Source organism: Penicillium chrysogenum (genome assembly GCF_028827035.1).
Source record: "Penicillium chrysogenum strain IBT 35668 chromosome Unknown utg000005l_segment0_segment0, whole genome shotgun sequence".
Lineage (NCBI taxonomy): Eukaryota > Fungi > Ascomycota > Eurotiomycetes > Eurotiales > Aspergillaceae > Penicillium > Penicillium chrysogenum.
This window is the reverse complement of record NW_026622753.1, coordinates 8194680-8210817: the sequence shown is the minus strand read 5'-3', so window position 1 is coordinate 8210817 and position 16138 is coordinate 8194680. Positions and strand designations below refer to the sequence as shown.

The window sequence follows — 16138 nt, the reverse complement described above, 5'->3', positions numbered from 1 at the left end:
AGGGCGTAGCGGTAATTGGGAAATGCACTGGACCTGTCAGAACATCTAAGGGATCTTGGAGCTGTTTTTGTTCTATGTCTGATAATAAATGAAATTGAAAAATCCACCAGGCTGAAAGGTTCCAAGTGTAGATCTTCAACAGTGCCAGGGTGTATAAGTTCCAAGCTGCTTCGTCACTGCCAAGCCCTCTCATTCCCCCCCCGGTCGAGCCCATCCCCTCTCACTCTCTTTCACTTTTCACCTTTCATCCGTTGACTGTCGACTATTGTTTGCCAATATTTCCCTTTCAGGCAATCTAACCCTCAATCGTTTTAACCTCTTTTAGACCAATCTGCCTGTACCTTTCAGAATAGTCACGTTTGACAACCACCTTAAGCCGCGACACGGAGAAAGAGGGCTGTGTGTGCTTGGCAATCTATTACTCTTCTACAATTATCCATCGCATCGGTTTCCACCCGACTACGATCCATTCCCTTTACCTTAAAACAGCGACCGTCGCCTCACCGCCACCATGTCTAAAGTCGTGCGGAGTGTGAAGAACGTCACAAAAGGATATTCCTCAGTGCAGGTTAAGGTCCGAAATGGTATGAGCCGATTCCTCTGCATCGAACTTCCGGGCGACCATCGAGTCGCCGCCGCATATGCAGAACTGCCGTTGCCATGGCTTGCTGCCCCTGTCTTTTCCCGGGTGTTGCTTGCTGCATTGCGCCCATGCACCCCCGCATACATTGTGACCATGTTGCTAACTTACTTCTTAAGCCACTAGTAATGACCCTTGGGGCCCTACTGGCACCGACATGTCCGAGATTGCCGCCATGACTTTCGGGAGGTGAGTTGGGTCTGCGATCAACCCTGTGGGCACCGCTAATACCATTTACATAATAGCCCGAATGAGTTCTACGAGATCATGGACATGCTTGACAAGCGACTCAACGATAAGGGCAAGAACTGGCGCCACGTGCTGAAGTCACTGAAGGTCTTGGACTATTGTCTCCACGAAGGCTCAGAGTTGGTGGTAACGTGGGCCCGGAAAAATGTCTATATTATCAAGACTTTGCGCGAGTTCACATATGTGGATGAGGAAGGACGAGATGTTGGCCAGAACGGTAAGTTGTCTCTTGAAATTTAGCGGGAGTCGCAAAATTGACATGTTGGTGTTCTGTAGTTCGCGTCGCAGCAAAGGAATTGACTGCGTTGGTACTGGATGAAGATCGCTTGCGCAGTGAACGGTCAGATCGCAAACTCTGGAAGACTCGCGTGAGCGGACTCGATGAAGGCTACGGAAGCTCCAGCATGGAACCGCCGCGCAGAGACCGACGCCGACGCAACGGGGACGACGACTCCGACGCCGAATACCGCTTAGCCATTGAAGCCAGCAAGGCCGAAGCCGAGGAGGAGCGCCGACGACGTGCCAAGGAGACAATGGCAACTCAGGACGATGAGGATCTTGCCAAGGCCATCAAGCTTAGCAGGGAAGAGGAGGACCTCCGAAAGCGCGAATTAGAAGAGAGCAACGCCCAATCTCTCTTCGACGACACCCCGGCTCAAGTGCAGCCAACCGGCTACAACCAGGGCTACCAACAGCAAGGTGCTGTGGACTGGTTCGGCAACCCCATCAACCCGCAGCAGCCTATGACAACTGGTTACCTGAACAACCAGTATGCGCAGCCGACAGGATTCCAGAATCAGCCCACCGGCATGAATAACCCTTACGCCAACGGCTATCAGGCGCAGCCCTCGGCCTTTGATCAGAACCCTTACGGCCAGCAACAAAACAACCTTTTGCAACCGCAGGCCGCTCTTCAACCCCAGCACACCGCATTCAACCCGAACAACCCTTACGGGGCGGATATCTTCTCGCAACAGCAGCAACAGCAGCAGCAGCCCCAGGAGAACTATCAGACCGCAGGAAGCAATAACCCATGGGCCGGGAACCCATCCCAGCAACTGCAGCCCGCAGATGCCCTCAAGCCCATGCCGACAGGATCAAACAACCCCTTCGCTCAGCGTACGCAAACACAGTTCAACAAACCTGCACAAACAGGCCCACCGACACTTAATTCCCTGTCGGAGGACCGTGCAACGAATCAGTTTGCCCAGAACAATGCGCAGTATGGCCAAAGCTCGCAGTTCGCCCAACCCACTCAGCCCAACCCGATCGCCGGCTTCCAAGCCCCACAGCCACCCAAGAGTACCCCACCACAGGACCCTCACCATGCTCGTCTCAACGCCCTTCTCGGGTCAGGCGAAGGCCTGGATACCTTCGGCAATGTTGGAGATCTCCGAATCCCCGCACAGCACACAGCACCTGGCACATTTGTCAATTCTGCTGGTCAGGGTTTGGACCGCCTACACGCTACGCCTACCGGAAACCCATTCTTCAACCAACAATTCACAGGCATGCCGCAGCAGACCGGCTATGTGCAGCAGCAGCAACAACAACCGGCTAATAACAACCCTTGGGGAGGCCGGCAGCAGCAGCAGCCTGGCGGCGGTAGCCTGATTGATCTGTAGTCACTGTTCCATGGAGCTCTTCTTTATTGATTTCTTCCCGACTTCGCTAAGACCACTCACGCGGATACCATCTATCTCATTTTTTCTGTTTCTCGTTCAATCACTCGGGGCTTGGTCGTCGATTTTTACCCGGTCTCATTTTTCTTGTTTCCCTTCATTTCTCTCCCTATCTTTACCCGATACTCGCCACAATCTTCCTGCATCCAAGAATTGTGGGTTGGAGCCGTGAAGGAAGCCTCAACTCAAGCTTTCTTTTCCTTCGTGTCCTCGATAGCCTACATTTGGATGTTTGACCCGGGTCCTTCATCCCGTCTTGTATCCCCCCCTGCCTCAAGACACTTTTCTTTGTTTCCGCCATTGTCTGCCCATTAGGATATCCTTCTCATTTCAAATCACTTCTTGACATATTACCAGACTCCCTCATACTGCATAGGTCTAGCCCAAGTATGGTTGCAAGTCTAGTCAAATTGATTGATACTAGCTGAGATACTTCAGTGTCTGTGATCAAGATTTTCCTGACCTCTCTAAAAATGACCATGTTTTGCGCCTCTCTTTTCGTAATATTGTTATATGTCAAGTGCAAGACCAAAACCAAAACCAAAGCAACACAGAAGAGCGAACCTAGTTACCACGCCAAATCATAATACCATAGGGATCACGATCAGCGTCACTAACAGAAACCTCGACAGCGCCCTGGTCCTTAGCAAGGGTCCGGATCACACCAATCTCATCATTCCCAGCCTCTAGGCTGACGCTTTGCTCCCACTGCTTCGTAACCTCATCCAGCAATTTAGGCTGCATAACCGAACGCAGATACCCACGCTCCGAGTTAGTATGCGAAAGCGAAATAACAACAGACCCACGCTCCGTAGCAGCCAAAGCCTCATGGTGACTCATCTCACCCGTCAACAGGAGATCAGGCAGCTCCCCATCACCCTTGAGTAGCACACCCGATCCCGAGCCGGGACACATGCCCACCGTGCGGATAGAGATGTCATCAACGGACTTCCCTTGCGGGACGGCGATGGGGATACCGCCCGGCAGTCCGATTCCACGAGCGATGTTGTCGATCAGGGTAGTGAGGGGCTGGTTTTCGGCGAATGTCACCAGCCGACCGGCACCGGCTGACTCGAACCCTTCGGGGATTGAGGCTGGCGGGGATGGGTGGATTGTGGACCTGGTGTGCGCTGGTCCGGAGGTTTGAGCTTGCACGGTGGGGATGGGCGAGTCTGGGTAGGTTGGGGCGGAGTACATGCTCGAGGTGCAGGATTTGAGGGTGGTGTTGGGGGTTTGCGCGGGGTTGAAGTTCCCTGTCACTACGTCGCAGAGCCAGTCGGCCATGCCGCCGGGGACGGTGTCGACTGCTGTGTGGGGGGAGTAGACGCTGATTCCATGTTGGGCGAGGCGGAGGAGGGATCTTTGTTGGGTGTCGGCGAAGGTGAGGGATTTCAGGCCGCGGAAGATGATTGGGTCTGCATGATTGTGTTGTGTTAGTTTTGGGTTCAATTGTAGATATTTGTCGGAGTTCACGAGGTGTCCGATTGCAAGTATGCTGACTCCTTGGGTGAGACTTACGGTATGCGACAATGATGGAGTTGCGGTTTTTAATGGCTTCGTCGGCAACGGCTGTGGTCAGGTCAATTGTAAGGAGGACTGAGTTCTTCTGTATCCGGGATTTGTCGAACGGAGCCTCGAGGAGCACTACAATTGAACGAGGTCAGTACATTGTAACAGCGAATCGAAGGATATTTCGAAAAGAAAAGAATATAGAGAAACTTACATCCTGTATTATCGAAGCTCTTGTCTGCCAATGCTTCCGGGTAACTGCATATACGAGGTTAAACAAAGCTCCATACAATGCGGGGAGCTTTGGGAACGAGTGGGGGGTGAAATACAGCTTTCTCATGGAGCTCACCACAGCATTGGTGAATGGCGAGCATTCCGAAGATATCATCGACGCAGACATGACAGAGTATCGACGTGTAGCAGCGCGCAGAAAATTCATAGAGAGACGTTCAACTTGAAGATAGCCCTGGAGAACAGCAACGGAAAATGATAATGAGCCACACACGTGCACACACCAGCCACAGCGGACCGGAGGCTCTGAATTTGTAATGAGAGCAACTCCCATACTTCGCGATAACCTCGGGTTTGGCACTCTATCTCCTCTCGTCTTTTCTTCCTTTCCTTTTCAGACCATCCTTGATGTTCTCCCGCACTTCCTCTCTCACCGTCCTGAGCAGAAGCTGCCGCTATCTTCTCCGCCCCCACAACAATATCCAGCGGGCTTCATTTTCCCTCACCGCGCGCTCCCACGCCGCCATCAACGCCGCCATGGCCGACACATCTGGTATCACCGCGGACTCGCTAAAGAACAAGTTGACTGAAGCGCTGCAGGCGCAGCATGTGGAGGTGGAGGATCTATCGGGTATGAAATTGACATTGAAACTGAAAATGAAAATGAGCATGGGAATGGCGCTATGACGTCGAAGCATTCTCTTTTTCTTTACCCTTGTTGATCCCTCGCTGACGTTCTGTCTTTTTCGGGTTAATATAGGCGGCTGCGGACAAGCTTTCCAGGCTGTGATTGTTTCTCCTCAATTCGAGAGCAAGACTATGCTTGCTCGACACCGGCTCGTCAACTCCGCGCTCAAGGCCGAGATCGCTGCTATCCATGCTTGGACACCCAAGTGCTATACCCCTGAGCAGTGGCAGGCTCTGCAGCAGTAATTCATCTCTCTAAAGAGGCGGGGATATGATGAAATATGCCTCCTTCCCAGAGGGATATTTGGAAGAAGCTGGACCAGACCAAAGGTTAAGGGTTTCGACTTGGTCCAGGAACGAAGAATCGGCCATTGATTCCTAATTGCTTGATTCAACTATATGCTTGCCTATTTAATTTTGGCATCGATTTCTCAGGCGTTGGCCGGGTTGGAAAGGATGGAATATTGTACACTAAAATCCTGCGCTACGTAGGGCCGTTCAGCAGGGACCAGAAATAAATCCTGTGCATGGTATATATCTTTCTTCCACTATTTGCAAGGAGATTAGAGCTCTATCTAGGGATGACTTTAACCGAGCACCTTCTCGGCAGCGGAAACTTTGGAATGATGTTAGCATAGAACGATGTGCTCGACAGCAGAGAGACATACCATCCAGACCGGTGTTGTCAGGCTCGACGAAAGCCTCCTTGACCTTTCCATCCTCGACGAGGAGAACGTAGCGCTTGCTGCGGTCATTGCCGAAGATGGCGCTGCTTTCGAAGCTGAGGTCGAGCGCCTTGGTGAACTCGCCGGAGGGGTCACCCAGGAAGCGGATCTGTTCAAAATACAATATCAGCTCTGTTTCTGGGACCAAGATACGACAAAACAAAGAAGAGAAAACTTACACCGCTCTTGCCGGAGGGGTCGAGGGAATCAGCCCAAGCCTTGGTCCTATATGATAGCTTTGTTAACAAACGTTCCAACGCGTCCACGCTTAACTCGACACTGATGACTTACACGAAGGGGTCATTGACAGAGATGACAAAAGCCTGACCAGCCTCCTTGAGCTTGGGGTGGTTGATGAAGCCGGGAACGTGGGTGCTTGAGCACGCAGGACCTTGAAGAATGTCAGTCCCGAACAGGTTCTTTTTGTTTCCTATCAATGTAGGATGGGCTCACGTACTGAAGGCAGCTGGCGTGCCAATGATGACAGCCTTGTTCTTGATCTCCTTGGCCAAATTGACCTTGTTGCCGGGGGAGTTCTCGACTAGGACGTCGAGGTTGGGGATGGCGTCGCCCTTCTGTACGAACGCGGGCGCGGTGCTGTGGAAGAGCGATGCTTGCGCGCGAACGCGGGGGATGTTGGTTGCGATACGGCGGGCGAACATGGTTTTAGATTGGTTAATGATGGGATTGGGTTAATTGGATCAAAGTGAGAGTGGTAAAATGTGTATTCCGTACGGTTGTTGTGAAAGAATGGGGAAGCGCTAGGGCGGTATGTCGAGGGAGCTTGGGAGATTTCGTCATGGCCGTAGCGTGCCCAGCTATTATTTTTAGGCACTCTGTTTACATCTCACTATTTACATATGTTGTATATGTACTCCGTACCTTTTTTATATTGATACTATTCGCTTTATTCTCATCTATCCATACATTGACCTTATTCCATGCACATCGTCGTTGATTGGCATAGAAACTCGCCCTCGGTCTGTGGATACCAGTGCGACCTGCGGAGGCTATACCGCAGGTACGAAGCAACCTTGGAATCTATATGAGCTGTCAATGATAGACGCTCTCTTTTTAAGAACAGGGCGGACCAGCCATCTTCGAATCGGATGATATCAAGTCACATCCTATTCCTCCATGACGCAGTGGATCCTTGCTCGGTCACACGGTTCACACGGTGGATCATCAACCCCCTGCTGAAGGCTGCAGTCATCTTCTAGTTCATGTTCAACATGAAGGTCGGCGTTAACACTGTTTGAAGAACAATGGGCTTGACTGGCAGAGCTCAGGTGATATGAGTGACACTCACTGTGTGCTTTTATCAAGACAATGTACTACAGTGGAGACTCGTGTTGGGCTTCTTTGAGCACTATCTGTACTAACTTCGGTGGCTTTTAGACCATGATGAACCAGTTTCCAGGGTGTTAACAGTGTTAATAGGTAATTTTTGGTGAAGACTTGGATTTATAGGCTATTCTTGGATCGTAAAATATCATGGTGCCATATTCCACAGAGTCGGTATGTTTTACTTAATATCCGGTCTCGGTAAAAGTGGGTAAGTCCGATTAATAGGTTCATAAGTTCATACGGAGTAGAAAGCAACCTGTTCAAACCCCGAGCACATGCTATAGGAGAACTGAGACACGCGGAGAATGGCAGGGCTGATCACTCAATGTTATATAAAACTTATTAAAAAAGCGTTTTCAGTGGAGCATATACTGCTTATCCCCGTTATTTTGTACAAAGACTTGAAAGACTTGACCTCTCTTTTACGGAGTACTATCTCTATCTCTTCTGAATCCACTCTATGCCAATTCAATGAATGTCTCACCATTTTCATCAGCTCATTGGGGGGGAGTGCATGCTCCCCTCCATCTGCGCACTGACACGATCCCCTCCATGTCTGTCTGTCCTGCATCTCTTTTTATTTGATAGCGAATAAGATCTGGTTATGAAGTTTCTCTTTCGTGTTTTTCTAAGGAACTTGTATATCATACTTGGCTAGTACCTCTCTATGTTGTGTGTGTGACATACTGGAATTTTGCCCCTCGTGATTGTTAGGATATTCAAGGTACTCCTTGCATTGAGAAATGTGAATAGAATCAAGATTAATATAAACATGTATATATATATATATGTATATGTATATATATATGAACATGTAATCGTATATATACCTAGGTAAAAATAACCCCAAGTAACCTGGAACACACCTGGGCAGAGAGTCCTTGTACCAGCCAGTACCTCCGTAACTTTGGTACTTGGCTCTACCGCTAAACCCCCAATTCATTTTTTTTCCCTCTTCCCACCCTCCGTGAAAAAGGTCTGGTCTTCTCCCCCTTTTCTTTCTTTTCCAGCAAGAAAAAACGAAAGCCCGTTACATTTGCAATCTTTTTTATCCGTTGGGAATCAGCCAGATCCTGTTCGACCGGTCGCGACCCGTCTAGCCCAGCATGGACGGTGGCCAGACCTCTTCCAATCCCGCCCCCGCTGGGAACTCCAGTGATTTTGTGAGTGATCCCCTTCACTACTCGATATTGTTATACATCGTTCACTAACAATATGAATAGGTACGCAAGTTGTATAAGTGAGTCTTTGCTCTTCAAATCTCTTCAAATCTCCCTGGCCTTTTAATCTAATGTTTCTAGAATGCTGGAGGACCCAACCTATGCGTCGATCGTACGCTGGGGTGATGAAGGGGATTCCTTTGTGGTATTGGAGGTAATGCGCCCGTGGATTTGTGCGAAACAGATTTGGTCTCTTTGTGCTCGGCTAACTCGAAATCCCGATAGTGCGAGAAATTCACCAAGACCATCCTACCGAAGCACTTTAAGCACAGCAACTTTGCCAGTTTCGTACGCCAACTGAACAAATACGACTTCCACAAGGTTCGACAAAACAATGAAGAGAATGGCCAGTCACCATATGGACAGAATGTAGGCATCCCCCCCCAGTTGAAGGTTAAATTGGAGGTCTCACACAAATCACAGGCATGGGAATTCAAACATCCCGAGTTCCGCGCAAACAGCAAAGAATCGCTAGACAACATTCGAAGAAAGGCACCCGCGCCACGAAAACAAACCCAACCTAGCGACGACTCGGTACCCACACAACAAATCGATCTTCTTAACCAGCAGATTGTGGCGCAACAGCAGCAGATCCAACAACTATCAGACCAATATGCCCGGCTCACGGTGGATCATCAGCTCATGCTACAGGAAGTGATGCGAGTGCAGAAGACGGTTTTGAACCACGAGAATGTCATTCACCAGGTGATGACCTACTTGCTGTCGGTGGATGCGCGCCAGCGCCGAGATAGCAAGGCCGTGCCTTTCCAAGCAACCGGAACAACAATGAGCCCTTCCCAGGTTGGTGCAGTGGATGATGAACCCTCCTCGCCCCTCCAGCAAGCCTCGAAGCTCCTGAATGACATGAACGCCGAACTGCAATTCAATATGAACGGTGTCGACTCGATGAACGATCCTCAAAAGGCTGTCGTTTCAACTCCCACCTTGGACCCGAATGCGCGAAATGGTTCGCTCCGTCCTGCGACAGCTGCACCACCAAACCCAGCACTCGTTTACCCCAAGATGGCCGGCGATCTGGAGCAAGTGGTGTATCCCGTGGGGGCCACAAACGGCATCGATCCCATGTATAGCGAGCATATCAACAATGTTCCGTACCCAATGCCCGCCAAGCAGGAGATTGATACCTCGGATGCTCGTCGGCAGTTCCCCGACAACCGGAAGAAGAGCACGAACGTGGATCCTGGGTGGGTGCGCAGCCCACAGATCCTCTTGGTTGAGGACGATGCCACTTGTCGGCAGATTGGTGGCAAATTCCTCTACTCTTTCTCGTGTGTCATTGATACAGCGGTACGTTATCAGTGTTGTCCCATTGGTCCCATTGAATAGCACAAGCTAATATTCTCAATAGTTTGACGGTTTGGAGGCTGTGAACAAAATCCAAGGTGGCTCAAAATACGATCTAATTCTGATGGACATCATTATGCCCAATTTGGACGGTGTATCCGCGTGTCATTTGATTCGCCAATTTGATCGCACCCCGATCATCGCCATGACCTCGAACATCCGAAGCGACGACATCCAGCTCTATTTCCAACATGGTAAGACAGACATCAAAAATTGAATCAAGGTCTTCCACTAACCCGTTCCAGGAATGGATGATGTTCTTCCAAAGCCATTCACCCGCAAAAGCCTTCTCGATATGCTTGAGAGACATTTGGATCATCTCAAGATTTCGCCACAGAACCCAGGAATGGAGCCAGTCCGGCCTTCCGCTGCCGCTGTGACTATGGCCGCTGCAACTCAAAGTTCAGCAAACCAGTCAATTAAAGAAGACAGCTCTCCCGGCCAATCGCCCGCTGGATCAATGACCAACTGGCAATCGCCCGGCCAGTTCCAGAATATGCAGGCTGTTCCGCCGAACATGCCCGCAGTTCAAGGGCCATATGTTACCGCTCAACCGGCCGCCTACGCTGTTGACCAGAATGGCGTCCAGTACCCAGCGCCGCCAGTAGGAGTCCCAACCGCGGGCGCTCCTATACGTCCCCCGCACCGCCGTCAAATCTCCGAAATGGGCGGTGCCGATAACCCCAACATGCCGAAACGACAGCGCATGTACTCTCAACCCCAACCCATGCTTGCCGTGCAAGCTGGCCGACCTGGCTAAAAAACGAAGCCCTGACCATTTATCCCTTCATTTTTAATCACCTTTCCGCCTGTCCATTGACTCACGATTCCCACTTGTCTATAACGAGGTTCGACTTCGAAATTCCAAATCGTACATTTTGCTACTCTTCGCGGACGTCTTGAATCGCCGCAGTTGTCTCCCCACCTTTTACAGGTTCTGGCGTTGGGTTTGATTTAATTTGGGTGGCGAACTGTGTGCGATTTTATATACGTCAGCTATATCCCTCAGCTCTATCCCCCGTGGGTTCATGCATTCACCGGAGAGGTTGTTTCGCCAGGTACATATTTACCAACATATTATTTTATTTCTCTCCATTCTATGTGCCTATCTCATCTTGTAAGAGCTGCGTATATGAATACATTATGGAACATCCCAAGGCTACTAGTATTTCGTAGTAGCCCTTTTTCCTAAGAATGCCCAGCCAGAGACTACCGGGACTGTATAGTAATTGATGTGAAGCACTGGTACCTACCCCCACATCCCACCTGTACTGCAGGGGAGAAAGCAAAGGGGAAGGTCTAGACCGAATTCCAAACGTCTAAATCTTTAAATATTTAAATAGATCAGACTCCTTCCAAGGCCCAGGAGGGCCCAGACCTTGCGGGGAGTTCTGGGCCTTTTTGGATCGTTCTGGCGCCACGTTTGCTGCTTGTGTTGTTTGTCTGGTTTGCATTGCATTCTCTATATACTACATTCTCACACATTCTTGCAACGATTATACAATACAGGACTGGAGTACCTAGGTAGATACCCATTGGAGTCTTTTCTCCTAGCAAATGATCATGATTCTTTCTACCAATTAGCTCGCCATATATCCATGTCTTATCATTAATGATGAGTCTTGGGTAAGGTAACAACCACTGCTCCTAGACGCATATTGAACATCTGAAGCGATTCCCACTGTTTCGAGGTCCCACCCTACACAAATTTCTGGTAAACACCTGATGTCTGTGATGTAGTTTCGGACGTGAGATCTGTGAGAAAACCCCGATAACGGATCTCAATGCCACCTGGGCACTTTAGTTGGTTATCGTAGAACCATCCCTGACTAGAAAGTACACCAGCAAGTGCTACACGACAATACCTAGGTGTCATGGGAGAGGTAAGAGTTGGTCATGAGCAAATGTCACCTGCGGATGATCCTGCTTGCCCTAACCGACAGCACCGAGCCCATACTTCCCGAGGTCAGCCCGATCAGCCTTATCTCGCGCCATCTTTCATACAATCTATAATCATGTTATAGCGGTCAGAAGGATAGAAAAGATACGTGGTATTCCATTGGTGTCCACCCTGCAGCAAAACCAGAGCTTGTTGGAATAATCGTAGGCCATGACATAGCATGAAACCACCAGGCTGTAGACTCTGTTCACAAGTATAAATCATTCGGCATTTGCGGAACGCATACTCCAGCATGATGGCGAGGACATGACTATAGTTGATCTTATGGCAAAAATGAAGTGGACTTCTTGGCTTATACAGAACGTGAGTTACACACCTACAACATATAGAAATACTAGGTTTGTACAAGGAGGCGCAGATCAATAGACGAAAGGTTTGGCAAGGGATACGACAGACAGCGTCACCTCGTCAGTCTATAGTTCTATCCCAAATGAAAGGAACTACCAAGCTTGTGCCATTAATAAAGGACTGTAGGCATTGCAAAAGCCTTGCACTGAAAATTGATCGATATGATCTTGTAGGTCGTTACTCATGATGCTAGAATCCAGGATAAAACCAACCAAGAAAATCAGAAGAGGAAAGAACAATCCTTCTTGAAAAACCAATAAATCGCTTATGCTTTCTTCTCGGCGTCCGGCGCTTGGGATGAACCACCAGTGGGTTCAGACTCTGCGGTGCCTGCTTGGGGCTCTGTAGAGGCACCTGCGTTCTTAGTTTCTTCCCCTTCTTTCGGTTTAGTGTCCGCAAGGACAATGTCACCGTCATTGTCGCCAGTTGGTTCCGCCTTTTCCTGTCCTTCTATCGGCTGGGAAGTAGTGGTAGCGGCTGCAGCCGAGACATCAGCGGCACCGTCCGCGGCAAGACGCATCTCGACGCCTTTGCCGTCTTGCAGACCCATGTCTTCCACGCCGAGGACGATCGGACCACGGGCGTGAGGGACTTCGTCAGATGGCTCTGGTGAGGTGGTGGCAGCCTTTTCATCGGCTTCAGTGGATACTATGGTTGTGTTGACCGGCTCCTCGGGCTGTGTAGGTAAAGGTTCAGTACCTGGGAAAATGTTAGTGAACAGGAAACCAGTGGCTCGGGAATAATGGACAGAAGTACCCTCAACTAGCATGCCTGCATCTCCATTGGTATCCTCGCCTTCGAACGAGGCATTAGTTAACCACGGGATCGGGGTAAGTAGCGCGCCGCCTAGAGATTCATCGCTCCCAAGACCCTGGGCAAACTCCGGGGCCATGTATACCCCGCTGCCATTACCAGGAAGCAGCCCGTTCGTTTGAGCATTCGTCACAGCCGGCGTTTGGAATGGGAAAATATCGGCGGAGCTTGTCACTGAGACAACGCGATCGACAGCACGTAGGTATGCGGGTAATGTTCTATAGTGCTTGGTCGGGTAGAGGACCAGCTCTGCGAGTCTCTGAATGGTGTGTGGAGGCTTATCCTCGAAGAATGATGTAATCGACGAGCGGATGGCGCTCAGAAGAAATGCAAGCTGGGGCGGAAGCCGGTCATCCGTGCTTGCACTAGATGGCTGGGGCTGTGAGTCTGGCACTCGTTCACTCGACGGGGGAGAGCCAGTTCGCGCTGCCTGGGGAGAAGTCTGGATGTCGGCGGGGGACGTGTTTTCCTTGTTGCTGCTTTCGGGTGGGATGGAATTCGCCTGAGAAGAATGATTGGGAAACGAAGGCTGGCCGATGGGTTCAGGGCGCACTTGAGGCATGGGGAATACATTGTACACGATCTGGAGCTACTGGTCAGATAAGTCGGTGAGAGGCATCGAAGTATAGCGCACATATTCCAGTCGCTCAATCAGAGGCCCAGCCATGCCGTTCCATCTCCCTCTATATCAGTATGTTAGCCTCAGAAGGCTTTGGGGATCTTGGCATGATAGTTTCACGTACAAATCCAGCGGGCCGCCATTGGCGGCTATTTGGAGAGCTTCCTCGTCTGTAATTTTGATATCAGCAAGGCCCATTTCAACTCGGACTGAGACTGCGACTGTGATGGTCAACCTACCCAGAGACATTGTCTAGTCAGCTGTGCATGGAGAAAGAAACAGAGAGTCGAAGCTGCGACAAGGGCGCGGCAGTCGACATGTGTGATTGGCCTGAGCTTATCGATAGCGCACGTGACTCTCCGCGAATTTTCGGAGTTGAGGGGCACCGTCGATCCCTCGTTTACCATATCTCGATCAATTGACTCATTTATCCCTTCGATCCGACATCATGTGGAACTCGCCTAAGGTCGGAATCCTCGGCGGTGGCCAACTGGGCCGCATGCTCGTCGAGTCCGCCAACCGATTGAACATTCAGGCCAATATCCTAGACGCCGACAACTCTCCCGCCAAGCAGATCAGTTCTCACGATGGCCATGTGACCGGCTCCTTCAAGGAGCCTGACGCCGTGCGCAAACTGGCTGAGTCTTGCGACGTCATCACTGCCGAGATTGAGCACGTCGACACCTACGCTCTTGAGGAAGTTGCGTCGAAGGTACGGGTGGAACCCAGCTGGCAGGCTATCCGGACAATCCAGAACAAGTTCAACCAAAAGGAGCACCTCCGCAAATATGGTATCCCTATGGCCGAGCATCGGGAGCTGGTGAACAACACACCCGAGGAATTGGCTCAGATTGGAGAGGAGCTGGGCTACCCTATGATGTTGAAGTCGAAGACTATGGCATACGATGGACGTGGTGAGTCATACATGATGCCCAGAGCGTATACACTTTTGCTAACAGTATCAAAGGAAACTTCCGCGTCAACTCCAAAGAAGATATCCCCGAGGCCCTCGAGGCTCTGAAGGACCGCCCGCTCTACTCCGAAAAATGGGCTTACTTCAAGATGGTTAGTACCTGCAGTTGAAACACCACACCATGCACATCTCTAATATAACTTGTCTACAGGAACTCGCCGTCATGGTCATCAAAACCAAGGACGACGTCCTCTCCTACCCCACCGTTGAGACCGTCCAAGAGGACTCAATATGCAAGCTGGTGTATGCGCCAGCCCGCAACGTCCCCGATTCCATCAACCAGCAAGCGCAAGCTCTCGCCCGCAAAGCCGTCTCTGCCTTCGAAGGCAAAGGCGCTTTTGGCGTGGAGATGTTCCTCCTAGAAGACAACAGTCTCATGCTCTGCGAGCTTGCAAGCCGAATCCACAACTCCGGCCACTGGACCATCGAAGGATGCGCGCTGTCTCAATTCGACAGCCACATCCGCGCGATCCTCGACCTGCCCATCCCACCCAAGAGCCTTGAGCTTCTCCAGCCCTCAATCATGCTCAACATCATCGGCGGCGCAACCCCCGACTCCCACCTCAAGGCCACTGAAGCAGCCCTCTCCATCCCCAACGCGAGCATCCACCTCTACAGCAAGGGCGCCGCAAAGCCCGGCCGCAAAATGGGCCACGTCACCGTCACCGCGGCGACTATGCACGAAGCCGAGACCATGATTCAGCCCCTCATCGATGTCGTTGACACCATGCGCGCCCAGCGCACGGATATCAAGACCAAGGCTGCCCCATCCGGTCCCTCCAAGCCCGTCCCCTCCGTCGCCGTCATCATGGGCTCCGACAGCGACTTGAAGACCCTCGTCCCGGGCCTCAAGCTCTTGCGTGACTACTTCGGCATCGAGCCTGAGGTTGAGATCACCTCTGCTCACCGCACGCCCGATTACATGGCCGAGTACGCGGGCCAGGCTGCTTCGCGCGGCATCAAGGTGATCATCGCTGCCGCCGGTGGCGCTGCCCACCTTCCCGGCATGGCAGCCGCTCACACTGCCCTCCCTGTTATCGGCGTGCCAGTTAAGGGCAGCTCGCTCGACGGCGTCGATAGTCTGTACAGCATTGTGCAGATGCCGCGTGGTACGTTGTTTTCCGTTTCACTCAGCTTCTTATACCGCCCATATATGTCTAACATTCTGTGATAGGTGTGCCCGTCGCCACTGTCGGCATCAACAACAGCATCAACGCTGCCCTCCTGGCCGCGCGTGTGCTTGGCTCTTTCGACCCGGCTATCCAGCGCAAGGTCGAGGCATACGCCGAGGCTGCCCGTGCTGAGAACATGGAGTTGAAGGGTACCAAGTTGCGCGAGTTGGGGTGGCAGAAGTACTTTGATCAGATGTAGACAGTAAATATGTAGGCATCTGTGATTTGAGATTTGATACGAGTTTTTTAAACGAAAGTGGACGCAGAAAGAAAAAGAGAAACCGTGGGGATTCTACCATCGCTGAGCTTCTTGTATAGTGGAGTTCAGCTTACTTCTTTTATAGACGACAATGAATGACTTTTAAGCTTATTTTATCCCCCGCGGGTCTGGAATACTCTAAATGCCTTAGATTTTGGCCCAAGTTCAATTCTATGAAACGATTTAACGCAGACAACGGTGGCATTATGTATTAGGCTACCGTTAACTAATACTAGTACAAAGTGAAAAACAAACGTCCGTAGTACACAAGGGGAAATCATAGCAAATAAACAAAAAGATCAAGAGAGGAAAGAAAGTGACGTTACACAAATATCATAA

General features: G+C 50.8%; 7 protein-coding genes across 7 annotated transcripts; 4 read left to right on the top strand and 3 right to left on the bottom strand.

Annotated features, from left to right (window-relative positions):
* Positions 1–511: 511 nt before the first annotated feature.
* On the top strand, positions 512–2514 carry N7489_011488 (epsin; the record flags this gene model as incomplete). The annotated part of the gene is made up of 4 exons (XM_056717237.1): positions 512–584; positions 760–829; positions 886–1106; positions 1166–2514. The coding sequence occupies 4 exons, from the start codon at positions 512–514 to the stop codon at positions 2512–2514; spliced, it is 1713 nt and encodes a 570-aa protein (XP_056564859.1).
* Positions 2515–3135: 621 nt separating this feature from the next.
* N7489_011487 (Nif3-like dinuclear metal center hexameric protein) lies at positions 3136–4645 on the bottom strand (the record flags this gene model as incomplete). The annotated part of the gene is made up of 4 exons (XM_056717236.1): positions 3136–3986; positions 4090–4215; positions 4295–4338; positions 4410–4645. The coding sequence occupies 4 exons, from the start codon at positions 4643–4645 to the stop codon at positions 3136–3138; spliced, it is 1257 nt and encodes a 418-aa protein (XP_056564858.1).
* Positions 4646–4719: 74 nt separating this feature from the next.
* Positions 4720–5244, top strand: N7489_011486 (BolA family protein; the record flags this gene model as incomplete). The annotated part of the gene is made up of 2 exons (XM_056717235.1): positions 4720–4942; positions 5072–5244. The coding sequence occupies 2 exons, from the start codon at positions 4720–4722 to the stop codon at positions 5242–5244; spliced, it is 396 nt and encodes a 131-aa protein (XP_056564857.1).
* Positions 5245–5585: 341 nt separating this feature from the next.
* N7489_011485 (peroxiredoxin family protein) lies at positions 5586–6385 on the bottom strand (the record flags this gene model as incomplete). The annotated part of the gene is made up of 5 exons (XM_056717234.1): positions 5586–5614; positions 5667–5832; positions 5903–5948; positions 6015–6114; positions 6181–6385. The coding sequence occupies 5 exons, from the start codon at positions 6383–6385 to the stop codon at positions 5586–5588; spliced, it is 546 nt and encodes a 181-aa protein (XP_056564856.1).
* A 1791-nt stretch (positions 6386–8176) lies between these two features.
* Positions 8177–10415, top strand: skn7 (uncharacterized protein; the record flags this gene model as incomplete). The annotated part of the gene is made up of 7 exons (XM_056717233.1): positions 8177–8233; positions 8294–8310; positions 8372–8444; positions 8516–8659; positions 8714–9598; positions 9660–9849; positions 9901–10415. 7 exons carry the CDS (start codon positions 8177–8179, stop codon positions 10413–10415), a joined length of 1881 nt encoding a protein of 626 aa, XP_056564855.1.
* A 1813-nt stretch (positions 10416–12228) lies between these two features.
* Positions 12229–13593, bottom strand: N7489_011483 (uncharacterized protein; the record flags this gene model as incomplete). Its single annotated transcript, XM_056717232.1, has 4 exons — positions 12229–12662; positions 12720–13359; positions 13411–13459; positions 13520–13593. The coding sequence occupies 4 exons, from the start codon at positions 13591–13593 to the stop codon at positions 12229–12231; spliced, it is 1197 nt and encodes a 398-aa protein (XP_056564854.1).
* Positions 13594–13843: 250 nt separating this feature from the next.
* Positions 13844–15739, top strand: N7489_011482 (phosphoribosylaminoimidazole carboxylase ADE2; the record flags this gene model as incomplete). Its single annotated transcript, XM_056717231.1, has 4 exons — positions 13844–14309; positions 14363–14460; positions 14520–15477; positions 15543–15739. 4 exons carry the CDS (start codon positions 13844–13846, stop codon positions 15737–15739), a joined length of 1719 nt encoding a protein of 572 aa, XP_056564853.1.
* Between the last annotated feature and the right edge of the window lie 399 nt (positions 15740–16138).